The sequence below is a fragment of the Tupaia chinensis genome, unplaced genomic scaffold, assembly GCF_000334495.1.
Source record: "Tupaia chinensis unplaced genomic scaffold, TupChi_1.0 Scaffold147433_1, whole genome shotgun sequence".
Classification (NCBI taxonomy): Eukaryota; Metazoa; Chordata; class Mammalia; order Scandentia; family Tupaiidae; genus Tupaia; species Tupaia belangeri.
In genome coordinates, this window is record NW_006207284.1 from 1,973,833 (window position 1) to 2,001,349 (window position 27,517).

At 40.5% G+C, this 27,517-nt stretch overlaps 1 protein-coding gene across 2 annotated transcripts in view; it reads right to left on the bottom strand.

Annotated features, from left to right (window-relative positions):
* The window catches only part of ZRANB3 (zinc finger RANBP2-type containing 3), a 269,156-nt gene that overhangs the window by 9,376 nt on the left and 232,263 nt on the right, over positions 1–27,517 (bottom strand). For both annotated transcript variants that reach the window (XM_027768770.1, XM_006169719.2), the window contains 6 exons: positions 22,025–22,436; positions 18,363–18,560; positions 12,593–12,684; positions 8,272–8,373; positions 7,020–7,162; positions 75–185 (listed from right to left, as the gene is read on the bottom strand). In XM_027768770.1, the coding sequence (XP_027624571.1) occupies positions 75–185; positions 7,020–7,162; positions 8,272–8,373; positions 12,593–12,684; positions 18,363–18,560; positions 22,025–22,436 (1,058 nt within the window). The remainder of the gene's footprint in view (positions 1–74; positions 186–7,019; positions 7,163–8,271; positions 8,374–12,592; positions 12,685–18,362; positions 18,561–22,024; positions 22,437–27,517) is intronic.

Below are 27,517 nucleotides of genomic sequence, written 5' to 3' on the forward strand. Positions count from 1 at the left end.
GAAATGGTTTTTCCTGGTGTGCCCCGATAATTAAAAAAAAAAAAAAAAAGGAACGAAACAACAAAGTGCCTTACTTTGTGGAAGGGTCCCATCGCCTGGACTCCTTTGTGATCAGACGGACATGGCCCCCGTCATTCTTCACCTTGTCCATCGAGGCTACGGCAACATCTTCTTTGGTTATATATCTAAAACAACGACATATTAGATGGGTCTCCTCTCTGTCATAGAAGAGATTTTCTATTTCATATCACTCCTGCTAAAGCAACAGGAGAAAAGGCAAGGTGTGATTCTATTCACGGTGTTAACACTAATATTAGAAAATGGAACGTACTCCCTTTCTAGGGGTGTCCACTATGGGGGCAACACATCTCTGTTCCAAGTCAGTTTTTTCTCAAGATTTGTTTTTCTAAGAAATTCAAGAATCATTCAGTATCCTTTGGAACCTTTTCATTTAGGGAAGAAAAAGAGTAGATGCGAGAATAGGAAATGACCAAACACATGCACAACTGATAGGCTGCCACGCTGTGCAAGAATCTCTAGCTACACGGCCTTCCCGCTCGGCCTTCCCTTCTAGGCTTCCCCAGCCACCTCATCAGTCATAACAGCCTATTGCTGTATTTGGGGAAAGCTATTCCCTTTTCAGTTAGCCAGGTTTGATCACATCTTCTATAATCTCAAGGTTGTTCCCATTATTATCAGTCCATATAGAATTTATGAACTCTTCCACTGAAAAAAAGCCACTCTTGATGTGGGATTCAGAACCTGATAACACAACACTATCAATACCACACAACAGTTTAGGGACTGGAAGCAAAGAGGAAAGTTATTCCAATTAAAGGTGACAAGGGAATTTAAGTAGGTGAAATGCAATTACCCAACTAATTCCTTTTAATTAGCATGACCCAGTTTCTCTGGTAGTTTACACCTATTGTAGATTTTTTTTTTAAATTGGTTTTTAAACACGAATTTCTTTATATTTTTGAGTACTTCTTTACTTGGTAGCTTGACAATAAAAATTAGTCAAATCACAATGAAACTGTATATTGTAGGTAAAATTTTAGAAATCTGCTTTTATGTTATTAAGGTAGATTTAGTAATAAACAGGTTTCCTTCCTTTTATAAACTTTGTCATTTTTTAAATCAGGTGATACATGCACATGGAGTAAGTTTCCCTCCCGTTTTCTTGTACTATTTAAAAATTTTAATAAAGAATTAATTATTTAATTTTATTTATCATTATTATTCTTTTATCATTTGCAACAGGAAATATATGCTCACCAGATAGAGAGAAAGAGAGTAAGAGAGCGAGAAAGTGAGAAAGCAAGTCACCAGGTCCAGGATTAGAACTACAGTTGGCCAGGTGGGAATCCAGCACTTTAATCACCATGCCACCTGCTGGCTCCTTCCCTCCCATTTTCTTCCTTTTCAGCCCCTCCTCCAAAGTTACCTTTACTGCTAGTTTTCTATATATTCTTTTAAAAATTGCTTATTTTCTTCTGTTTGTAGGTATATACGTTTTGTTTTTGCACTTTCATTTACATACAATTCATTTAACATAACATTTACCAACTTTAAGTCTATAATTTAGTGCATTTTGGAATATACTCAACACTGTGTGAACATCACCATTATCTAATTCCAAAACATTTTCATGACCTGAAAAAGAAGCCTGTCCTCACTGGCAGTTATTTTCCACTATGCCTTTTATTTTTAGAAACGAATGATAGCAGGGTTAGCAGGTGGGGTGGAGGTGAAGGCGCTGGATCCCAATGGCTGACTGTATGGTTTACACCCAGACCTGGCAGCTTGAGAGTCACGCTGGGCATATGTGCATGTATACCCATAATCCTGAGCGAAGGCTAGAAAGAAGGGAAAGTGATATGGCCACCCACCTGGGGAGTAATTTCTCACTTTCCCTCTCTCTCTGTCTCCAGGGAGCATAAGCACCATACAGCAAAAACTGAAACTAAAACTAACTAAATAATACAATCATGTTATATCATACAATAAATGAACGATAGCATGGTACACACTAGTCTTCACTTTGCTCTTTTTACTTAAAGATACATTGCAGAGAGACCTTTCCATAGAGTTGCTCTGTTTAATGGCTCCATGTCATTCTATTATTTGGATAAGCCATATAATGTATCTAACCAGTCTCTGATTAATGGGCATTTAGGTTGTTTGTAGTCTTTGCTATCACAAACACAGCTACAATAGATATCACTATATATGATATTTTCTACATATTATATATTAATAGATGCTAGGATAAATCCCAGAAATCTAGAGTCAAAAGTGCAAAACATGGGTAAAGCTGACAAACTGCCCTCCACTTAGACTGCACTAGTGTGAGTCCACCAGTGGATAGAGTATCTGCTTCCTGTCACTAGCCCAGTGACATCATTTCAAATAGGCTCTGCTAATAGCGACAGGTATCTCACTGTAGCTTTACATTTTCATTTCTCCTAGTAAGAGTAAGGGTGAAGGTATTTTCATATATTTGCATTTCCACTTGTGTGTCTTTCTGAAAGCAAAAAAACAATGAATTCTTTTCGAATTCTTTAACTTGCCCTTTTAGTTCCCAAACTTTCTCTTTGCCCTCACCCTGAATTTCATCAACCATTTCATTCCCTTGACAGAAGCTCTTGGCTAAAGTATTAACTGTGGATTCTAAATGAACTAAAAAGCTTCCTAGCTTTGAGGGCAATGGAATATTAAGCCTTGCCTCAGGTATTATTCAATGTTTAAAAGCTTAGAAACTTAATTCAGCTACTTTAAAAGATGCTGAGAAATCTAGTTAGAGATTTAGAAACTAAAAATACCCCCTTGCTTTCCTACAAGATATGTAAGCATGAATTTTGGGAAACCACAAGAAACAGATCAATCAATCATGAAGAAGGGAGTTGACAACTTTTCAAACCTAGTTGCAGGCTGCCAACATTTAGTTTTCCACTGGGGTTTGCTAGGAAGTTCATGTAAGTATACCAACTCTCAAAAGGATGATGATAAATCCTAATGGGGACAAACAGGGAAAGGGAGAATGTTGTCCACTAATCTAATTCCTGGATAGAGATGAAAATGAAGATGGCAATTTTTGGAAGAGGAGAGTGTGTGTTGGAAAGTGCCCCCAACAGTGAGTGCGATCCTGGGCTCTGGGCTGCTGACCTGCTTTGGAGGGCAGCTGTGGCTAGCGCATAAACAGCTGGCATCCCAAACGCAAGGCTCCACTGAATCAGGCTTGCTTCTGAGAAATGGAACTCACTCCGGAACCCAAACAATGGCTGTGGTCGTGGCTTCCATCCTCATCTAAAAATGAGCTACTTGAAAGCTGACTGGAAGCGACAGCTTGGATGGGGCCTGCACTGGGGCACATGGCTGGAGACCTAGCCAAGGCTTTTGTAGGAATTGCTAGAGTCAGTATCTGTATGTCTTTTTTGGGGAGCTATTCACTATTTTAAGAGAGAAATTCTCCAACCTCCTACCTAGGAGGCAAAAATGTAGCTGCTGGCATTTTGGAAGCTGAGTGAAGAAAAAGGTCTGAAGAGCTTCAGTTTTTACTGTAACACCTTTCCCCTATCCCTCCTGAGCCTGGTGTTTCCGAATCTAGAGGCTCTCTGTTTTTCTATAAAGTAAACTGAGAGGACAGTGGGAGGGAAACAGATCCACTGTCCAACTGCTCCTCACAGACCTCCACTCAATGCTGTCATTCGGCACCATCTTTCACACTCGCTTTCAGAGGTACATGGTTACTCCAAAATACTGAGACTTACTGAAGTTCCGCCAAGAACCAGACTGCCCTGTGCCGGTATCCCCCTTCTACAGGTACACACACAAGTTTCATTTTGTGACTGCTAAGTTGGTTTCCTTGAAGCCTTTCTCTACCTCAAGGTCTCTTTAGATACTCCTCTTTAACAGCTTTCTTCATTCTCTCCTTCAATCCACTGGTAATGCCTTACTATAAAGCCTCATCTTTTTTTTTTTTTTTTCAGGAGCTTACTACAATAGTCTTTTAACTTGTGTGGTAGGCAGAATTTTTAAGATACCCCCTAGGATTCCTGTCCCCTGGCTATTTAATCAATCACTAATTAAGTAATGCTATAAAGGTACTATGTAGAAGCAATTAGGTTATAATCAGCTGACCTTGTGATAGGGAGTTACTGAGTGGGTGCTAGATAATCATACAGGCTCTTACAAGCAGAAGAGGTAAACGGAGGGCTTCCAAGCAGAGGACTAGACACACCCTGAATTAGGGGCCCAGGTGCTAGGACTAGAGAGAGGGCCCTAGGAGCTGATGCTAGCCCTCACCTGGCAGCCAGCAAGGAACAGGACCTCAGTCCTACAATCGAAAGGAATGGAGTTCTGCAAACAATGAGCTTGGAAGTGAGTTTTTTTTCTTTCTTTAAAATTACTTAATTTTTACATTTTTCTACGAACGTTTACTTTACATATATCAAAGCATTTTTGACCTCCACTGGCCAGAATCTTTATGTCAGCCATGTGAAATCCAGAGCAGAGAAATCAGAGACATCAGTAAGAGTCAGTTTAGACTTCTGACTAATAGAACTAGGAGAACATAAATGCGTGTTGTTTTAAGCTGCTAAAGTTACGGTAATTTGTCATGGCAGCAGTAGAAAATGAAAGTGACTGGTCTCCTTACTTCCAATCTTGCTCTGCTGCCAGAGTGAGCTCTAGAATACACATCTGATTATTTAATCTGCTGCTTGCTAACACAAGTTATATTCTTAATATAGCTTCTCTATAATTTTATAAATAACATTTGTGTCTGACTTCGGTTTGCACTGATTTTACGAACGGACTTGCTTTTACACCTGATTAGTCATTTTTCTCAGCTGGTACTTGAAGTGCTCACCCATGTCCGATAAAGAAACGACTGGGCATGTCTAGAAGTGGCTGGAGTGTGCTGTAAACTTAACTACGAAGGAAATTATGATCACGTGAGAAAGGGAAGATCAATACTTCAACTAAAACTGTGGCTATGAAAATAAAAAATGAAGACTGGAAGAGGTATTGAGAAAAACAAAACAGGCATTGTGCTTTTTGATATGTGTATGTTTGTGTCTGTCTCCTTAAGTATAAGAGTGCGTGTGTACGTGTATATCTATTTCTACACACCACTTATATTTTACATGCACTTCTTTAAAGATAGAGTTACACATGCTCATGTTGAAAATTCAACCATTACAAAAGAGTTCAGGCAACAGTATAAAACCGGCAACTCCTGGATAAATCCAATTAGTCAAACGGCTTTATTTGACACGCACAGTATTTTATTTTTAAATCTGAATTTGAGTGACTTCTGATGGGTTATGTACTTTCCCACTTGCCATAGTCCTACTTCATATCCCATCTTTTTCTAGCTGTATACCCGATTTCATCACTCATTTATGGTTCCTGCTTTAGATTTAGTCATAGGAGTTTATAAACCTGGCACAAGGTGTCTGAGAATAAGATTTCTCAACAGTGGCACTATAGACATTTTGAGACAGATTAACTCTTTGTCTGGGGGTGTAGTCCTGTTTACTATAAGAATTTTTTGCCAGAGGGCATATGTGCACACCAGAGACAGAAGAAGAGACAGAGAAAGGGGAGACAGAGAACACCTCCAAGGGGGCATGGTCACACTATAATACCTTTTCCTCCATTTCTCCATCCTGTCAGGATTTGGGGCATGCATGCACATGCAATCAATGTGGTTTTCAAGCTTCCAGGGTTCCAACCACACTGTTGGCCATGTGGGATTTGTTCCTTTAACCACTAGGCCATGGGGCCAGCCCTACTGTAGTTTTCTGCAGCATCAGGACCTCTATTCACTAGATACTCCCCAGTTACAACTCCTGGCTATGATCATTTAAAATGTCTCCAGACACTGCAACCATGGGGCACAAATCAGTCCCAGGCAAAACCTGTCCTAGAGAAGACTCTAGCAAGAGTTTCTAGAGCATCCTTCCATATGATTTCTATGTCAGTTAAAACAGCTATATATCTGTGTCTCCATCCCTTTTCTAATACTTTTATGGGTAACAATTTATCACAAGTTTCATTCCTTGTTCTCACATGTGAGCATACCACACACCATCCTTTAAAACAGCTAAAGAGATTTTTCACTGTATAGGACTATCATCATTTATTTTACTAACCATTTTCCTCACTCTTCCCATAATACTGATGGATTATTTTCCCATCTGTGTGCATGAAAAAAGCTAGAGAACCGAAGCCATACAGTGGGGGAATGTGAAGATGAAGAGAGGTTACAGGATGTGGGGACAGCAAGAGCTAGAAGGCTTTCTCCACCAGAGCTGTTGTTTGGTCTATCACTCTGCCATCTCTTCCAAAGCAAGAGTGAGGGTACAGAACTGCTGACTGCGTCTCCTGGTAAGCCTTGCTTCATGCCAAGAGAAGAGGCTATGAAAAATGGGGATTCGAGCTCACACAAGGAGTATGGTATCTGAGTGAGACAGGGATGAGTAAGGTGCCAAACAGCCTTCCTTAGGAAAGGAAGTGGCTAGAAAGGGACCTATAATGAGAAAAGCAAAACTGTCACAGAATTCTGGCCACTCCTTTTGTGTCATTTCCAACCATGGACACAGTAAGTTTTTGTTTACTACTCGAGTAGGGGGTATATTCCAACAGAACCAGCTCCCCTGGCACAGCACTCAAGTCTCAGGCCACAGAAGAGCAGGGCAGCTTGCTTCCAGAGACCACCTGAGGTTCTCACAGTGAAATGTCTCCCTGTTGTTGATAAGTGTCCCTGGTTTAGAGGTCATAGGTTCCCAATGACCTGGCCTCTGCTGACGAGCGGGTCTCAGGCTCCTGTGAGGAAGATCCGGCAATCTGATCTGTTTCAGCAAATTTGATCAAGTTCACTACTTATCCAAGAATGTGGCTGTGACCTCATACATAAGTTTCTCCTAACTCATCAGAAATTTTGACGCCTCAGACCCCGTCCCCCATGAAATATAATATAAATAATACGAAAGAAGAAAGGCATTTCTTACCTTTTGGTACTATTTTGTTTAGTTTGTTGCTTTGCAATCTCTTCCAAAGCAATAATTGGGCTACAGAACAGATGCCCGCTTTTCCTGATTACCCTTTGCTTCATGGCAGTTAGACTGCTCCATTCCCGAACGAACCTTAAAATCTGCCAGAAAATGAGATAATAAAAAGAATTAACAGCTCACCAGGCATCTTCCTTTGAACAGAGGCTATTTGCAACATCAGAAAACTAATGTTTTGTTATTCCTCTAAAACCAGCTTTTGAGTTAAGGCTTTCTTAATTTTGATAAAGTTCTTCATATCTTTATTGTAAATCGTCTATATGTTCTCAAGAGGTTCCTTCCAATCCAAAGACTTCAAAGGCATAACACCCAGTGTATGCCTGTCACACACAGGGTCCAGCGGTGATCATGTGCTCACCGAGAGCAAAAGAAGTCTAAACACACACATTGCAGCAGTGGCCAGGGCACGCTGCACTTGGCAAGTCTTACAGCCACAGAGTGACATCTGGGAATCGCTCTGTATCTGAGGTCTAAGTTATCACAGGGAAAAGCCTCCAATAAACCTGGGACATTTTTCTTGGCGGTCACCATTGCTCTCACTTATTAGTCAATTACATGTAGGTGGCTATTTTCTGGGACTCTCAGAGTCTGGATTAGATGATACCAAAGAAAATAGCTCACTGCCACCTTTCCCTTTAAGACAGGTACAGCTGACCCACAGGCACTGCTTCATTTTCACTCGAAGGGTTAAAAAAGAATCCTAATTTTCTTGTAAAAATGGTATACTGCATGTTGGGTTGGTGACTGTAAAGGATCCTTCTTAGCTGTGGAGGTAAATCGGCCACAGATCAGAATTAAGGCCCTGGGAAGGTTCTTGGCCTGGAGCTGCAAGCTGGTACTTCCCCCAATATGGCAGCATCCCTCTCTCAGAATGTCATTGTTAGAACTTAGCCTTAAAAATAAGATGTGAGTTTCTCAGATACAAATACCCCAGTTGCTAATCCTGTGAATGAGAAAGTAAATGATGTGAGGCTTATTCTGTCACAGAAACAGCAACCCTAGGTGTGATCATTTGCTCGGGAAACATTTCACATTTATTCTTAGCCCCAGGACAATTACTAGACCCTACCCGACTTGATGAAAATATAGCCAGCGATTTGACCCTGCAACAGGCTACAACGTGCTTTGATTAAATGCAACATAATCATTAAAGTTACTAAAACAAAACTATTTTATTTAAAACTATTCTTACCAGTGAGCGATTTTGTTTCAGCTGAAAGCTTGCTGGTAAGTCTTCCCACAGGTCTAATTTTATATCCAGAGGAATGAAATTACAGTTCATCTGTTTTCCATCCTGATTACAGATTAGGAAGATGCTATTAATCCATTTTTGTCTATAGGCACTAGTACTATTTGAAAAGGAAAGCATTATATTTTGGCCTAACAGTCCCAGTTTCCTAAAAGATAAACCACATTGGCGTATTGCAGGCAAGGGCCCGCCCCACACAGCTCCCTGGAAGGGCTGCCTGAGAGGAGGAAGGAGGCAGGCTGCCCCTGTCCTGTGTGCTTCCCCTGCCCTTGCCTAGCCTGTGCCTCCACCTGCAGCACTGGGTGACACGTTTACTGCCCTGTCATTCTTACCTTTGCTGCCCAGGGGAAAATAAGGACCCAAAGCATGCGACTTGCAAAGTGCATATCAATACAGAAGAACATTATTTCCTCAAAGTTAACAGTGCAGCCACTCCCAAATTCACAAATGACATTTCAGTTTTCACACAAAGTCTCTATGTCATGATCCTCTGGCCTCAGCTTGCTAGCCAGGAGTATGAGTGCAGGCCCCACACCTAGCTCATTTAAAAAAATTGTTTTAGACAGGTCTCACTCTGTTGCCCAGGTCAGCCTTGAGCTCACCATCTTCCTGCCCTAGAGTCTCAAGTCATGGAGATTACAGGTGTACACCATTCCACCTAGCCCATAGGTTGGATTGGAAACTGAACCAAGGCAGCCCGCCGCGTATGGTATACAGTCTCTCAGCAGTATGTGCCACTGAAGTTGGGGCTAACCTCTTTTTATAATCACTGGAAATATTAGTTTTGGGGCCAGCAGGTGGCATACTTTCTCACTTTCTCTCACTCTCTGTCCCTCTCTGGTCAAATTTAAACAAATGAATAAATCAATAAAGTTAAAATAATTCTTTAAAAAAAGAGAAAATATTAGTGTAAAAAAAAATGAAAATAACAGGTATACCTGTACACTGTTACAGAAACAAGAAAGTGAAAGAAGGTAGAAAGAGCTATCCTAGAGAAATCACTAAAAAATTCTCAATGCAACATTGGCCCGTGAAGATTGGTTGCCAGTGGCACCCCGAGAGTAAGTGGGGCCGTGCTGAGGTCCCCATAGTCAGCAGAAAGTAATCACATGGACCAGCCTTGTACGTAGTGATTAAGGGAGCCAGATCCCACGTGGCCAACTCCATGGCTCAAATCCTGGCCCCGGTGGCTTTAAATGCCAGGCACATGTGTGTGCATACCTAAAATCCTGACAGGGTTGGAGAATGGAGAAGGGACTGTGGCATGACCATACCCCATTGGGGGCGCTTTCTCCCTCTCTCTCTCTGGTGGTGAGTGGTGTATGTGCTCTCTAGCAAAAAAAAAAAAAAAGGAAGGAGAAGAAATAACAACACACAAAGGTGTAGTCAGTTAAACATGGTAGAGGTTCTTTCATAAAGGGAAAGAAAAGCCTCTCATATGAAAATCTATTACATATCAACAATACTTGAACTTATCTCTCAGTCAAAAAGAAATGTTATAGCTCCCACGATCACTTCAGAAAAAACACGGAATGTACTTACACAGTGATTCAGAGTCTAGATGAGTGACTATAACTCGTCATTGCACACCCTGAATTAGACGGGCTTCTGGCTGAAATGAACATCTCTAATACAGCACAAGAGGCTCAATACCTATTACTGCTCTTCCTTTAAAAGGTGTTATTTTAGGCTGTGATCTGGGTTTTTATCTAAATTTGTCATTCTAAATTTTACTTCAGCTCATCTGAGGTAAAAAGAAAAGCCCTTATCTCCATTCTACATTAGCTGTGAAAAGACATATCAACATTTCATCTGCTTAGTGCCTCGGTTTATAAAATTAGTTAAATGGTAAAGAGACGTGTAAGTATTTAGAGCCACTGCAAAATGCATTAGAGACTATAACAGAGATGCTCCAAAGGTGAGGTGCTCATGGGCAAGGTGGCAGAGCCGGGATATGGGTCAGCAAGGTTAACGTGGCAGGGTTGGCAGCAGACACACTGCCCCAAGGGGGTACGACACTGAGCTGACGATCTAGGCAGCAGAGTTTTCATTACTCAGAGTAAAAGGTTTGAAGAGTTTAAGGGCATCTGAGTTCTTGGTGTGCTCTGCCTGGTGCCTGGCTTTAGGCCCCTCTGGCGACCACTTCTCTGTTCCTCTCATGTGATGATGTGCTGACAAGCAGGGTCTGGAGCTCGCTTCCCATGAGGGATGAGGGTGCTCTGGCACTCAGACCTGCCTGGAGATGAGGTGGGCCGAGCAGAATTCACTGGTGCTCCCTGCAATGTGGCTTTCCACACCAGAGGCTTCACAGGCTGGAGCGGGGTCCAAGCCTTCAGAAAGAGTGCTGACTGCTGCCTGGCTGTTTCTCGTGTCTCACTGTCCTCTGTGGTCTCCTGCTGGAGACCGCTTGGGCACTCATGATCCTGGCCATCTCCTCTAACAAAACATTGTTACATGGCACGCCATCTATCCAAGTCTGTATTAGTTCAGATGAAAACCTGCAATTGAAAGTTTGGTTAACACCAACCTAGGTCATTATCATTATCATTATTATTTTAATATTTATTTATTAGGACCAGTGGGTGGTGTGGTGGTTGGGGCATTGGACTCCCACATGGCAGACCACAGTTTGAATCCTAGACTTGGTAGCTTGCTTTCTCACTTTCCCTCTCTCTCTCTCTTACACCCATGCTAGATAGATAGATAGATAGATAGATAGATGAAACATTTGATAAATATAGATAAATGTTTCATCTATCTATCTGTCTGTCTATCTATCTATCTATCTATCTATCTATCTATCTATCTATCTATCTATCTGTTGTGATTTTCAGGCTGCCAGGTCTGGGACTTGAACTGTGGTCAGCCATGTGGGAATCCACTGCCCCAATCACCAGGCCACCTTCTGGCCCATAGTTAATCTTTTAAGAGGTAGCCTTTCAATAGAATGGACCATGAGTTTTGAAAGTTACAGATACTATTTTACTATTCTTAGTAAAAATAGAAATTTGAAATGGTAGATGACTGAAAAAAAGTGTTTAAAATCTCTACAAATCTTTCCTCAGATACACTAGTTTACTAAGACCAGAGGTTCTCATGGCCCTCAAAACCCTTTCGGGGGCCCACAAAGTGAGGAGTGTTTCTGCAATACCAGTAAGACCGTTTTTATCATCATTCTGCCGTGATGCCTAGTGGCTACATGACGTTTCCCACAACCTGAATGCAGAGGCAGATACATCATCTATTAAGACTTCAGAGAAAATTGCTTAAAAATGTAAGCACTTTTCTCACCATATAATTTTTGTTTTGGAAAACAATATTTTCATAAAAATATATTATTTTATAATTATGCAATGGGTTTGTTACTGTTACTTTTAAGTGAATTGGTAAGTGAATTCTTCAAGTGTCTTCATTTTAATTCCGAATACTGTAAATATCACTAGATATAACTCATATAAGCTAAAACTCTTTGGGATCCTGAGACTGAAAAGTTTGAGTGTGACTAACCCAGGCTATGGCAGGAATCTAGGCAATCATATTATGAAAGATTCCTAGAATTTATCCAACATGGATCGGTACAAGTAGGCTTCTGTGTAGTGCTGCTGCTGCTGCTACACACGATTGCTGCAATGCTGGCCCACGGCGCAGTGGTTAAGCACAGTGCATAAGGAGCAGGATCCCACATGGCCAACTGTGGTTCGAATCCTGGCCCCAGCAGGTTGAAAAAAATACTGGCACGTGTGCACATGTCCCCAAAATCCTGATGGTATGGGGAAATGGATGTAAAAAGAATTGTGACATGATCATGCCTTATTGGGGTGTACTCTCCCCACCCCCTTCCTGGTGAATACACATGCCCCAGCAATCAATCAATCAAACAATCAATAAAAAAGATCAATGCTGGTGCTAACACTTACTGAGAGTTTGTTATGGCTAGGCTCTGTGCTAAGTGCTTTACAGGATTCAGCTCGTTTTATCCTAGAATAAATCCTTTCTGCACATTTTACAGCAGAGAAGCCCAAAGCACACAGAGCAATGAAGTGAGTGAAGTGCCCAAACAGCCTGCCCCTGAAGTCTATGCTCTATTCTGTTTTGTATTTCATTGTCTTTAGATTTAACATAAGAATCTGAGAATCAGTTTAAGAAAGGAAAAGAACCAGATGCCTACCTCAACTGTCAATAAAATTAAATACCTTCATTGAGAATGAAAAAAAGGAAGTCTTTTTTATGTTTCAAGTCACAGAATCTGCAAGAATTTGCTTACCTTGGAAAAGAGGTGAATGCGGTCAGTATTCCTGCTTGCACAAAACATTAAGGTGTCATACACCGGCAAAGCATCTGAACTCTTCAATATCTCTAAGAAAGAAGACAAAGGAATCTGAAGACTTACCTACTCTTGATCTAAAATAACTTCTTTTATTTTTCAGTTAGAATGTCAAAAAGGAACATATGTCAGGCTTGAAATAATAAAACTACCACGATAGGCCTTGTAGGAACATAGCAGCTGACATGGTAACCAGCAGCTTGACATTTTTCTAATGACCCAAGTAGAAAGAAACAGATTCAGAAGTAATCGAAAAGGTACAAGCTAGGCATAAAAGAACATTCCCTGCCACAGAGTCACACGTGATCTTGGAGTTTAGAATCCATTCTTTTTGCTAGAGTAGATTTCAGTTGAGACTGAATGCATTTTGATTACTAACAGCAATGTCTATGCTCAGGGCCACTTAAAGGTCTGACTCCATGACTTGGTGCCTCCCACTCACAAAAGGAGATGAGTGGACAACCTTCCTTTCTTCCCTTTTAACTTTATTATGTTTTTCAGTTTCAGATTATTTTCACATTTTACATAAAGTCCCCAACATGATGTACACACACACACACACACACACACACACACACACACACACACACATAGAGAGAGAGAGAAATAGATAAATTTTTTAAGAGACCTTGACATTTTTTGTCTGTTAAATATTTCTTCCCTTTGCACCTCACACTCACCATCCACCACCCAGTCTCTACCACCCACTCCTCTCCCTTATAGTCTCTAGTATCTATACTTATCCTCTCTACTATCATATCTTCACATGTTTTAATTTCTGCCATAGAGGGCAGATATTTGGTACACACTGAGTAGGGATATGTAGTGTGTATCTTTCAAAGTCTGGCTCATTTTGTTCAACATAAGTGTTCTATATTCATCCACTTAAAATCAAATGATATGTTCTCATTGTTTTCTTATGGCTCAGTAGTATTCCATAGAGTATATGCACTACAGTTTTTCAATCCAGTCATCAGTTTTTGGATACTTAGGTTGGTTCCTTATTTTAGCAATTGTGAATAATGCTGCAATAAATATGGGTGTGCAAGTGTTTTTCTGACTGAATGTTTTCCTATCCTTTGGGTAAATAACAAGGATTGGGATTATGGTAGTTCTATTTGTAGGTTTTTGAGGAACCTTCATATTGTTGTCCACAAAGGTTGTACTAATTTGCATTTCCACCAACAGCTTAAGACATTTTCTTTTTTTTGATAATTCTTCTGTCCAACATATTCTGCAGGAGAAACAGGATTATCAAAGCAGGTCTAAATAATAATTATAGTAACACTTATTGAGCACATACGATGTTTTAGGCACTGTTCTAAGTACATGTATTAACATCTCTCAAAAATAAACAGTGCATTTTACACAGGAGTAAACAGAGGCACATTAACTTGCCCAAGGTCACACCAATAGTAAGAGGATGTAAACCCAGTAATCTGGCTATTAATCTTTGTACACTTATTTCTTCAAGACCTTTTAAAAATATTTCTCCAGGTCTAGAAGTATGAAATTTGTGTACGATTCTAACCGGCAGAAGTCATCACGATACTGCTGTTCTATTCAAGGCACTGGTCACTTTACAGAATTGTTTGTGGATTATTCCTATATTTCATAAATTAAAAAATGTACTAAAATGTCTCTGAAATTGGCATATGTCTTCCAGTCAATAATAATAATGGCACCTTACAATCATTGTTGGGCAGGTGAAAGTTGTGAAGTAGCTGTTGTTGCTTGAACATGCACGAGCAGTCATATCTATAGCACCACTGTCACTTCAACACCATACACAATTACACGCATTGTCATTATTGTATGTATTGAATTTGATGACATCTGAAATATTTTCATAAATTTTCAGTCATTTGGTATGAAAATGAGAAGTTATTGGGCCAGCCAATGGTGTGGTGCTTAAGCTGGCTAGATCCCACATGGCTGACTATGAGGCTCGACTCGCTGACCTGGTGGCTTGGAAAACATGAAAGGCATGTGTGAATGCGTGGTCAAATTCTGAAAGGAGGAATGAAAGAGAAGATTGTGGCATGGCCATCCTCTATCAGGGGTCCTTTCTCACTTTCTCTCTCTCTTCTCCAGTGAGCACATGTGCCCTCTAGGAAATTTTTGAAAAGAAAGAGAAGTTATCACATACGCCAAAAAATTGAATACTGAGCAAGAAGGCATAAATTTGATGTTAAAGAGGCAAACATGTATCACTGAGCAATAACCCAAATTTCTAAGTAATGAGTGCTTCATGGAGCCTAAGTAAAGGAGATCCCTGAAAATATAGGACACTATCTTGCATTTGGTTACTGAGATGTATAAAAAAGTTGTCTATTGGGCCAGCAGGTGGTGTGGTGGTTAAGGTGCTGGACTCCCACATGGCTGACTGCAATTTGAGTCCCAGACCTGGTAAATTGCTTTCTCACTTCTCTCTCTCTCGCTCTCGCTCTCGCTCTCGCTCTCTCTCCCTCCCTCCCTCCCTCCCTGTTGAGTGCAGTTGAGTGCATCTGACTTACAGCAAATTTAAAAATAATAATAATAATAATGATAAATAATTTTTTTTTTTAAAAGTGATTTACTGGGACCAGCAATTGGCGTAATGGCTATGTTGCTGGACTCCCATGTAACAGACTGTGGTTTGAGTTCCAGACCCGGTGGCTTAAACTCACGCCAGGCACCTGTGCATGCATGTCCAAAATCCTGAGAGGAGAATGGAGTAGAAAGGATTGTGGCATGACTATCCCCCCTGGGGGGTGATTTCTCACTTTCTGTCTCTGTCTCTCTGTCTCTCTGTCTTTCTGATGAGTGCACGCACCCTACAGCAAAAACCTCTCCAAACGAAAAAAAAAAGTAAAAAAAAAAAAAAAGTGATCTATTACATACCAAGCAAAGCAATAAAAAGCAGGAGACTGCTTTCAAATAATGTCAAAACAACAGAGGGTGGTATGGTCTGGTCTGGGCTATCGTTAAGGAACTTTGGTCTACTTGGCCAAGACCAAAGACAATGGTCTTTCTTAATGGTTCAAAAATAAGTGCATCTCATAACTGGTGTGTCTTCAGATTTGAAGAACTATGCATGAAAGCTTAAAGATTAGAAGTCATTTTTTGATAAAAAAATCATTGTAAAAGTATAGGGCTGGCAGGTGGTGTGGTGGTTGAGGTGCTGGATTCCCATGTGGACGACCACGGTTCGAGTCCTGACCTGGTAGCTTACTGTCTCCTTCTCCCTTCCCTGCTGTCTCTCTCCCTCTCTGGTCAAATTAAAAAAAAAAAATATATATATATATATATATATATATATGTACATATATATACACACACATACATATACATGTGTATATATATATATATATACACACATACATACACACACATAAAATAATGATAATAAATAAAATAATTCTTTAAAAAAAGAACTATAAAAATAATTCCAAATCAGTTGTTATTCATTCTTGGTAACTAGCAGCTATATTGGGGAACATATTTCTTTTGTCAGTGTTTCCATGAAGTATAATTCAATAGCTCAAGAGGATAGATGATGTGTCTTTTGAAGACACATCACCCTTTCAAACCCCCAAAGTTCCAGTTAGAACAAAAACACAGTTCCAGAGTAGTACATGACCACTGGTTGAATGTACAAGAGCAAATGCAGGTGGGATAAACATTTAACATTGTGTGCTTCCTCTGTTTTTTTTTTTCTGTTTGTTTTTTATGGAAATGCATGTTGGTGGAAAGATGTGAAACATATCTCTTACGTAGAGTTCTCAATCCAATGATCTGAAAAGTGAGAAAACAGAAGCAGAGACAGGAGGAAAATGATAGCATTGTCTGGAGTAGATGTGGCCAATGTAAATGTCACTGGAAGAACAGAATTTGTAAAAGTCTAGGGATTTTTGAAAAGTATTGGGAACCAGCAGTTAGTGTAATGGCTATGTCGCTGGACTCCCACATAGTCAACTGTGGTTCTCATCCCGGACCCAGTGGCTTAAAACTCAAACCGGGCGCGTGTGCGTGCGTGCCCAAGATCCCGAGAGGAGAATGGAGGAGAAGGGATTGCGGTGTGACCATCCCCCCTGGGGGGTGATTTCTCGCTTTCTGTCTCTATGTCTCTCTCTGTCTGTCTGGCGAGTGCACACGCCCTATAGCAAAAACCTCTCTCAAAAAAAAAGAAAAGTATTTGTCAATATAAACTAACATATGTCCCACCGAAGGACTAACGTGTAACTAACAAGCCTTAGATAAAAAAAACTCATGGCCCGGTTGGTGACAATCACTAGGTATTGATTCCCAGTGTGATGTTTAGTCCACTGTGCTGCACGCTGGCCACATCAGAGCTTCCTTAGCACATAACGGATGCTTCACAACAGGAACTAGGAAATTATAGCATTCTCCCCCTCTATGGCTTCACTTTCCACAGTTTCAGTTATCCATGGTCAGTAATCAACAACAAGGGTGGGTACCATACAACAAGATAATTTGAAAGACAGCACATTCACATAAATCATAATACAGTTTTTGTTATAATTATTCTATTTTATTACTGTCATTAATCTCTTACTGTGATTAATTTATAAATAAAACTTTTTCATTTATAAATAAAACTTTGTCAAAGTATGGATAGAAAAAACAGTATGTCTAGGGTTTGGGACTGTCTACACTTTCAGACATCCACTGGGGGCCTTGGAATGGATCCCCTGTGGATAGGGGTGGGACTACTATGGAGACCCAAAAGAGCATAACCCTCACCTGTCTCTACTGTCTACTTAAAGGCTGTTAAGATTAACAGATCTAAACAGGATCCATTCCAAGGTATTCTCTGGGAAGACTGAGCATTTAGAGAGAAGGAAGGCTGTCAGGAAAAGAAAGGAGAATGTGTTGAGCTCAGAAATTCTTAAATGAACATTTCATTTTAAAACTATGAATCTCATTCCAAATCATATCAGAGTTGAATAGTAACCAACTTAGAAGAAAAATCTCAACAGTCTCGTTCCAGCAATTTGGGTTTCTTTTAATAAGTCTATCAATCTGTGTGTTACCATGGTCACTAAAGGAGTAACAAGGATAATAGCCCCAAAGTGCTCACAGTCTTTTGCCAGCTGGCACATAAAAGAGTGATGTGCGACACACAGACTGGTACTGGCTAAGCATCACAGCTATAAATAATGAATGGAATCAACCAAAAAGTAAATAAATCTGAAATGCTACATGGTTGGCTCCGAATGCAATCATGATTCACGTAGCCTTGAAGCTATGTTCCTTAAAGATATTTTCTTTAAAAAATATCTTAAAATATGCTTATTAAGCACAGCTATTTAAAAGCACTCACGTGTAAAGGGTTAATGATTTATTAAGTACCAGTTAATAATCTGTCAATCTTCCTATGTGTTCAAAACACTTCCCAGATAGCAAAGCAACACCCTCACCGAGTGAATGGGCAAGACTTGGCTGAGGCTGGGCACGAGGCCTGGTGGCGGCACTTGTAGCTATTTATTGGTGTTGCTCTCTGTGTGGTGGCTGACTGCCAGCAGGCAGACACGCTCAGCTCTCCCAGCCATCTGGTGGTTAAGTGCGCGGTTACAAATGGTTGGTAGTTTTAATATAAAAGAATAAAAAGAACCTGGAACGAGGTAGTAATTGCAAATCTAATACTATAAGATATGTTTAAGTATATGGTTATTATTTGGATTCTGGAAATGGAAAGAAGACTTACCATTACTTGGCTGGGGTGTAAGTCCATCTTCCCTCTCAATTTCTGGTGTTTCTTTCTCGCTCTCGGCCAACGGGTCAGGTTCTGACTGTGCAAGGACTTGTTTCTCACAAGCTGAGCTAGTTTGAGCATTTTGGGAAGTGTCTTTCTCAGAGTCATCCTTCTCATTTCTGTTTTTATTCTGGATATGGTTGAGGTTATCTATTTGTAGAATTATTAAAATCAAACAAATAATTTACACTTAAAAGTAAAGAAAGATGTCACAGTGAGGTCTTAGAAAAAAAGAACAGAATTAATAATGTTCATTCTTTCAAAACACTTATCGGGAGCCTACCGCACTCTCAGTACTACTCCAAGTGCTGGAAGGACAGAGAGGAGAAAGATAAGTCCCGGTTTCCAGAGATGTCACTCTAAGGGGCAGAGATCAACAATACAATAAGCAAATAGTGTATATTCAGATAAAGAGAACACAAACAAGGTTGTTTTTTTTTTTTTTTTGGAGAGGTTTTCGCTATAGGGCGCATGCGCTTGCCAGACAGACAGAGAGAGACACAGAGACAGAAAGCGAGAAATCACGCCACAATCCCTTCTCTTCCATTCTCCTCTCGGGATCTTGGGCACGCACGCACACGTGCCCGTGCGTGCCCGGTGTGAGTTTTAAGCCACCGGGTCCAGGATGCGAACTGCGGTCGACTATGTGGGAGTCCAGCGACATAGCCATTACGCTAACTGCTGGTTCCCCACAAACAAATTTTGTGAGCAAGGGTGTTGCAAGCACACACTTGATAGCAAAAGTTGTCAGAGCAAGCTCTCAGAAGAATCCCTCTTGAGTTAAGAGGTATTCATGAGGTTAGGAAGCCTGGCCTTGGGGCTTATATTCTTAAATTAGAGTCTAAATGCTACTGGAGGCCATTATAGAGATTTAGGCAAAGGAATAAGAATGACTTCAGGTTTTCAAGGATCACCATGGCTGCTGAGCACAGAAGGATCACAATGGGGAAGACTAATGTGGAGCCACTGAGGCCCAAGAGAAAGCTGACGGTGGCTTTTGTGCAGGTTGGTAGCGATACAGAGACAGTAGTTGGAATCATGATTTATTAGGTTACTTGATGAAGCGAGTGTGAGAGGGGAAGAAATCTAGGATACTGCCTACGTTTTTAGCATGATGTATGAAGACTAGGCAGAAGATCCGGGTGTGGTAAATGGCAGCAGTAATGAATCAAGAATTCTACTTTGGGGGGACCAGCACTTAGTGTAATGGCTATGTCACTGGACTCCCATGTAGTCGACCACAGTTAAAGTCCTGAACCCAGTGGCTTAAACTCACGCTGGGCATGTGTGCATATGTGCCCAAGATCCCGAGAGGAGAATAGAGAAGAAGGGATTGCAATGTGGCCATCTTTCCTGAGGGGGTGAATTCTCGCTTTGTCTCTGTCTCTCTGGCCAGCGCATGCGCCCTACAGCAAAAAAAAAAAAAAAAAAAGGGGGGGGGAGAAAACTACTTTGGACACATTAACTTTGAGATATCCATTAGGCAGCTAGATGGAGATGCTACATAGGCCAATAGATCTATCCAGTCTAGAGTTCTAGTGAAAGATACATGTGGTCTTCAAAAAGTGCATGAGAAATGTGTATTATGAAGAAAATACCCATGGATTTCAAACTTTTTTATACCAAAAAAACTTGTACTTTAATTCCATTTTTCCATGGGCTTTTGGAAAGGCCTTTGACAAATCTGACATGAGACAGATGTTTAATATGAACTATAAATGTTAGAAACAGAGCATAAGAAAAGTACTATAATAAAGGACAAATATCAGCATTCAGTGTATACTCTACCAAATTTTCGCTAATGCATTAGAGACTGCAATAGCAAACTATAGAATGTCATATTCTCATATTGTTCCTTTAATGTTCCAGAGTCCATCCTTAACTGAAAATTGTATATGGAAGACATAATTTAAAAACTAGATGAATCAGGTAATTCTGATTTTCAATACTTGTGAAGGTACATCCAAATCAAGGTTGGAAACTTTTATATCAAACTGTAGTAATATACATCTAATAATTATAACTTTTATATACAGCATAATCACTGTTATTTAGAATATTTATTTCTCTCTAATCAGACTTTCATATTCACAAAAATTAGTTTTTTTTTCTTTTTCGTTGTAAGTTGCTTGAAATATTCCTTATTAAATCATGGGCCTAGGAATTTTTATGTTGCTCTTGGTATCACAGAGGAAAAATCAGAAGTATAAAACCCACATGAAACAATGATTTCTGTTGTTATAGCACTTAGTGTGATACACACTTAATGTAAACTGACATTATTTTATAGTCATGAAATACATTTTTATTGCTGTAGCAGGTGGAAATTGCATGGGATGATGCTAATTGTGGCAGGGATACTGTATGGAATAAGCCTGTGATCCCAATTTAGTTCATAGACAACAGGTGCCCACATGACAAATATAACCACCCAGATGGCAAATTGTTAATTCTGGTAGAAACCCCCAGAAGTGAAAGAAGAAAGACTCAACCATCGACTATATTTTCTTTCAGATCAAAACTAGGCAGAGAGGAGAGGGTGCAAGCCAGACAGAGAGGAATTACAACATCCGAGTTTCTATCTTAGCTAAGTCTCTGTCAATGTCAATATTCAGAAGAATTAATGTATAATGGAAAGCTAGATGTGTACAGTTACTACAACTGATAAAATAAGTACTTCCAGTGTCTAAAACTATCAGTGCTTTTCATGACTATAACAGTGCTCTCTAAATAGCAAACAAAAAGAACATTAATGATCTTTATTTTATGACAGCCATGGGCATTAATAACTATTTTAGAAATCAAAACATTAGAAAACAGCATACTATACTATAAAAAACATACTGAAGGGAGCTAGCAAGTGATGTGGTGGCAAAGGCACTAAACTCCCACATCATTGACCCTGGTTCGAGTCCTAGACACGGCAGCTTGGAAATCAAGCAGGCATGCATGCACATGTGCCAAAAATCTCAAGAGGAAAATGGAGGAGAAGGAATTGCGGTGTGAGGGTGCTTTCTCACTTCCCCTCTCACACCATCTCTAGTGAATGTATGCCACACCCTATAGCAAAAATTAAAAAAAAAACCAACACAAAAGAGACATCAAAGTGGTTCTTAAAAAAGATGTATGGATGAATTTTGGTAATTTGTCATGCAAAACACAGTACAATGTACACTGACTTGGCAAAGAAGTGATACTGGATTACTTTGCTACTTAAACATAAAAATAATCTATAATTTCCTTAAAAACAAGTATTATCTACAGTGGAAAGAAAACAGCAGGTCTATGACTGTAAGGCATATTTGCTACCATAGCAACAGAGCTTCTCTTCCTGCCCACTGAATTCATATCCTGCTGACATTAATGAGAAATGTCCATTTGTGCCAAATTAATGCCATATCACAGACGCTTGGGGATATACATTCTTGACAGAACCGGGAGCTTTTCACATTCCACAGGGGATAAATTCAGTCTTCACTCTGTGAAGTCCCTACTCCACCTTAAAAGCTGAAGTCAGTGCGGAGTCGCACTAACCCGTGCTGACAGCAGTCTAAAGCACAGGTCACAAAGACACCACTGCCGGCCCTCCCCACAGACCCCTTCTGTGGACTCACCAGCACTGACTCGAGGATTCTCACACATTTCACAACAAGGTAACATTGAATGATTGAGATAGGTGCAGAAACCACACTGCCAGCCCTTTCCAGGAAGGGCTGGAGCGTCTGGCTGGGAGCTGGCCTCATAGACACCATCTGTGAGTGGAGCCTTGCTTTGCCTGGGACAGGACAGCTTCTCTTCCAGGGGATTGCAAGGGTCATCTGTGGTAACCAATTTCAGTCTTTTAACTTCAGGTTCAAAATCACTTTCATAAGCAACATCGCTTGCAGATATTTTTCTAGGGTCTGATGCCATTAGAGTATTTTTTTCTTGGAATGTTCTTGATTCATCACAGGAGGTCACCAACTGCCTTTTTATAGGTTTTGGTAAAAAGAATGATCGAATATCATGCTGTTTTTCTTTTTCAAACTAGGAAAAACAAACAGTTATCAAATTAAGAAGCAATCAGATAATGTTCTTCCTAAATGAAAGAGTGCAATAAAATGTTTTCACTAATTATGCTGCTTTATCCTACAACTGCCTTTCTGGAATTGTGTTCTGTGGTGCTAGGACTCTTTACACCTACAGAAGCATAACGCTCCCAGGTACTTCCTGTGTCCAACGCTCTTCTCTGAGCTTACTGTGTGCCAAGCACTTTACATATATGAGCAAATAATCCTACGGCAGCTCTGTGAGGTAGATACCATCAGTCCCGCAGTTCAGATGAGGAAATTGCAGCTTTGGAGAGGTTCGTTTGGCTAGAGAAGTAATGCAATATATAGACACTTCACAAACTATCTGCCCTAGATGTATGTCAGGAACAGAAGGCAACAGTAAAATTCAATATTTCAAGTCAATCAGGAACTTAGAAAAATGCTCTCACGCCCAAACTGCAAACACGGTGTTCAGAAACAATGTGACTCATATTAAAATGTTTCCTTGACCAGGACACATTTTCTAAACAGCATTCATGCTATTAATTAGACAAGCTTCATTAACAGACACGTAGTAGTAATTATCTTGTTTTCAAGAGATATGCTTGTATTGTCTAAAACAGCTATATCATCTCATTTTTGCATCTTCCTTTCAATGTGTAAATCTTAATTCCGTAATCAGAGAGTAGGATTCTTATATCCATGACTAATTAGCGACCAATTAAGATAAATAAATTAATTTTAGAGAAGTTCTACTAGGGGCTGAAGCAGGGACTGTGCTGAGCACGTACTGCGGTGGGCTGTTTCCAGCTGGCCACACCAGGTCTTCCCTCACCATCTCCTCTCCCCGTATGCTCCTGACCTGCCTCCATGGAGAGGGGGTCTATGTTCTCCCTCGAACCTGGTGGGCTTTTGTAATTGTCTCACCCAACAGAATGCAGATAAAGTCTGTGTGAATGCCCCAAGTCCTGACAGGATAGAGAAATGGAGGAGAAAGGACTGTGGTGGGATCCCCCCATTGAGGGAGAGGATCTACTCCACCTCCCCTCTGGCTGACTTCTGAGGTTAGCTCATTGAATGTAATATGGGTTCACCTGGTTGGCCCTATCTTTCTCACCTCCTTTCTCTTTGGACGCTTGTCTTTGGAACCTAGCCATCCTGGAGTGGAAGCCCAGGCTACATGAGAAACCATGCATGGGTTTTCCAGTTGACAATTCAGAAAGGCCCCTAGGCAGCCACCCCATTGTGGCAGAGAGGGGAGGGAACAAGGCTCCGAACACTTCCAGCCTCAGCTTTGTGGTCTTCCAGTAAATGTTCCAGTCACCGTGGAGTAGACATTTCATCCCCGTTGTGCCCTAGTTGGACGCTATACCACAAAAACTGTGAGAAATAACACAGGCCTACTGTGGTTTAAAGACACTAAGTTTTTATACTACTCAGCAATAAAAAATGAAATCCTGTCATCTGCAGCAACACGGCTAAGCTAGAGGACATTATGTTAAGTGAAACACGCCAGGCACAGAAAGAGAAAAATCGTATGTTTTCACTAACACATAGAAACTAAAAAAGTTGAGTTCATAGAAGTGGAGAATAAAATAGTAGTTACTAGAGACAGGGAAAGGTGGGGAAGGAGGGAAAGGAGATGTAGGTTAACACACTGAAAATTATGGTCCAATGAAAGGAACAAGTTCTAGTGTTGTATAGCATAGTGGGGTCCCAACAGTTAAAAAAAATTGCTCTGTATTTCAAAATAAGTAGAAGGATTTTTAGTGTTCCCAACACAAAGAAATGATAAATGTTTGAGATGATAAATGCTCTAATTACTGTAATTTGATCATTACACATTGTATTCATGTATTGAAAAATCATACTGTACTCCGTAAGTATGTATGAGTCAATTAAAAAAGACACTAAGTTTTTCAGTAATTTCTTACAGAGCAATAGATAACTACAGTACACACTGCAGATAAGATCAAAATACCATATGGTATAAAGAGATAATTTACATAATGAGTCATGTACAGTTACTGTGGCCCCACATAAGAAAGATTCAGCAAATTCAGGGACCAGCAGTTAGCGTAATGGTTATGTTGCTGGACTCCCACATAGTCGACCGCGGTTCGAGTCTCAGACCTGGTGGCTTAAAACTCACACCGGGCACGTGTGTGTGCGTGCCCAAGATCCCGAGAGGAGAACGGAGAAGAAGGGATTGCGGCGTGGCGATCCCCCCTGGGGGGTGATTTCTCGCTTTCTGTCTCTCTGTCTCTCTCTGTCTGGCTGGCAAGCACACGCACCCTATAGCAAAAAACAAAAACCAAACCAAACCAAACCAAACAAAACAAAACTTCTCCAAAAAAAGAGAAAGATTCAGCAAATTCATAGAGGCAGAAAGACTGGCAGTTACTAGTGGGGAGAAGAAGACATGATGGGGAGTGGTTGCTGAATGACTGTAGGGTGTCTTTGGGTAGTGAAAATGTTTTGGAAATACTGGTGATGGTTGCACAACACCGTAAATGGAATTAATGCTACAAAACTGTACACTTAAAAATAGTTTAAGGGCCGGTCCATGGCCTGGTGTTAAGGTGGCTAGATCCCACATGACTGAATTTGTAGTTTGTGTCCCAGACCAAGGGCACCGGGTATGCGTGTGCAGCCAAAATCCTGAAAGGAAAGAGAGATGAGAGAAGAGATTGTGGTATGATCATGCCCCATGGGGGGAGGGGTGCTTTCTCTCTTCTCTCTCTTTGGCAAGTGCACGTGACCTCTGGTTAAAAAAAAAAAAAGTTTGGGGCCAGTAGGAAGTGGTGATGGTTATGGTGCTGGACTTCTACATGGTGAACCAAGTCTTTGAGTCCCAGACCGAGTGGCTTGAAAATCACCTTGGGCGGATGTGCATGCATACACAGAATCCTGAGAGGAGAATGAAGAAGGGATAGCAGTGTGGCCATCTCCTCTTAGGGGGTAGTTTCTTAATTTCCCTTTCTCTGTCTCTGTCTCTCTCCGGCCAGTGCATGTGTCCTGTAACAAAAACCTAAAAAAAACCACCAACCAACCAAACAAAACCAAAAGTTTAAAGGCCAGCCTTGTAGCCTGGTGGTTAAGGGAACTGGATCCTGAGCAGCCAACTATAGTTTGAATCCTAGTCCCAGAAGTTTGAAAAACATGCCAGGTGAGTATGTGCATATGCCCAAAATCCTGATGGAGAAAGGATGGAGAAAAGGAAGAGAAAGAACCATAGGGGGACATTCCATTGGGGAGGGTACTTTACTCCACTTCGCCTCCAGAAAGCATATTCGCAGCCCCATTCAGCGCCACCCTCTTCTCTCTATGGTGAATAAATGCACCCTCAGGCAATTAAAAAAATTTTAAATGAGAAATTTTATATGATCACAATAAAGAAAAAAAAGATGGGGGCCTGCAGAGGGTGTGGTAATTAAGGTGCTGAACTCCCACATAGCTGACTACAGTTTGAGTCTTGGATCTGGTGGCTTGCTCTCTCTCTCTCTCTCTCTCTCTTCTCTCTTCTCTGTTTTTCTCTGGTGAGTGCACGTGCCCCATAGCAAATTAAAAAAAATAATGGTCATAAATAATTTTTTTTAAAAAAAAGGGATGAAAGAAAAAAAGAGGAACTAGGAATCAGTGACAAGGAGGGCTGGGTGACTGGGTTTAGTTGCCAGGGAGCAAGTGGCCTGTTGAGGGCCTCATAAGACACATTGGGAGATGACAAAGTTAGATGAGACATGGGGGTTGGGGTCCAAAAATAAAAAAAAAAAAGAAGAAAAAGAAAAAAGACAGGAAGTGAACTAAAGGAAAATTTAATATATTTCCATATCAGTAAAATTACAACATGTAATAAAAAAAGCTATCTCTGACACCTCTGATAATGTTGAGCTCTTTTTTTGTGTGGCTGTTTTTAATACATTGTCACATACTATAAAAAGTTAATTAGTTGTGGAAGTCACAGAATATAGATAAAAATGTAAAGATGAAATCATTAACTAGGAGACAGGATTTTTAAAATGATGCATATGAGAAATTCTAAGGAAAGGGTAGAGAATGAAGATGAGTAGACTAATAGAGTTTACTGTTAAAAAAAGATGGGCCAGTGGCCAGCAGGTGGCTTGATGGTTAAGGTGCTGGACTCCTATCCTACATGGTCGACTGTGGTTCAAGTCCTGGACCTGGTGGCTTGCATTCTCAATTTTCCTTTCACTCTTTCTGTCCTCTCTGGTCAAATTAAAAAATAATTAATAACAACAAATAAAATACAATAAATAAATAATTCTTTAAAAAAAAAAAAAAGATGGGCCCGATGGTGGCACCATGGTAACACAGCTAGACCCACATCGGAAGGTCCTAAGTTCATCTCTTAAGGCCTGTTTATACACACTGAGCACGTGTGTGTGAGCCCGTGCTTCAGGATGGCTGAGGCAGGGGGTCAATTACAATGTGAAGACCCTGTTAGGGATGTCTCTCTTTTACTTATGTTAGAAAATAAATAAACTTAGGAAAAAAAGTGACAAATATAATTAAACATTTTAAAAAATTTTTAAAAGATTTTTAAAGATTTTTGCATTGACCAGAAAGGGACAGAGAGAGGGAAAGTGAGAAGTCACTCTCCAGGGGGATGGCTATGTCACGATCCCTTATCCTCTATTCTCCTCTCGAGATTTTGGGCATGCACACATGCACACACACCCAGTGTGATTTTCAAACCTTGGAGTTGGCCATGTGGGATCCAGCGCCTTAACCACCATGCCACCTGTTAGACCTAGTTAAACATTTTTTAAAAAATGTTCTATTCCATATAACAACACTGCAATGAGTTTGTAGGATTTTGAGAATATCAGCAAACATTTAACAAACATGAACAGATTACATAAGCTACTGAGGTTAAATCATGCTGCTGTTAAAGGGAAGTGCACTTTCTGAGAGGGCGACTGTCGGCAAATGGGCTGAACATGCCCTTCTTAGTCGGTTCTGTGGAGTATACATTCTCCTCAAATCTTCACAAACATTGCTCTCTTCGACAACTGATGTTTCTGACGGTGTTGTTCCTTTATGAGTTGTAAACAT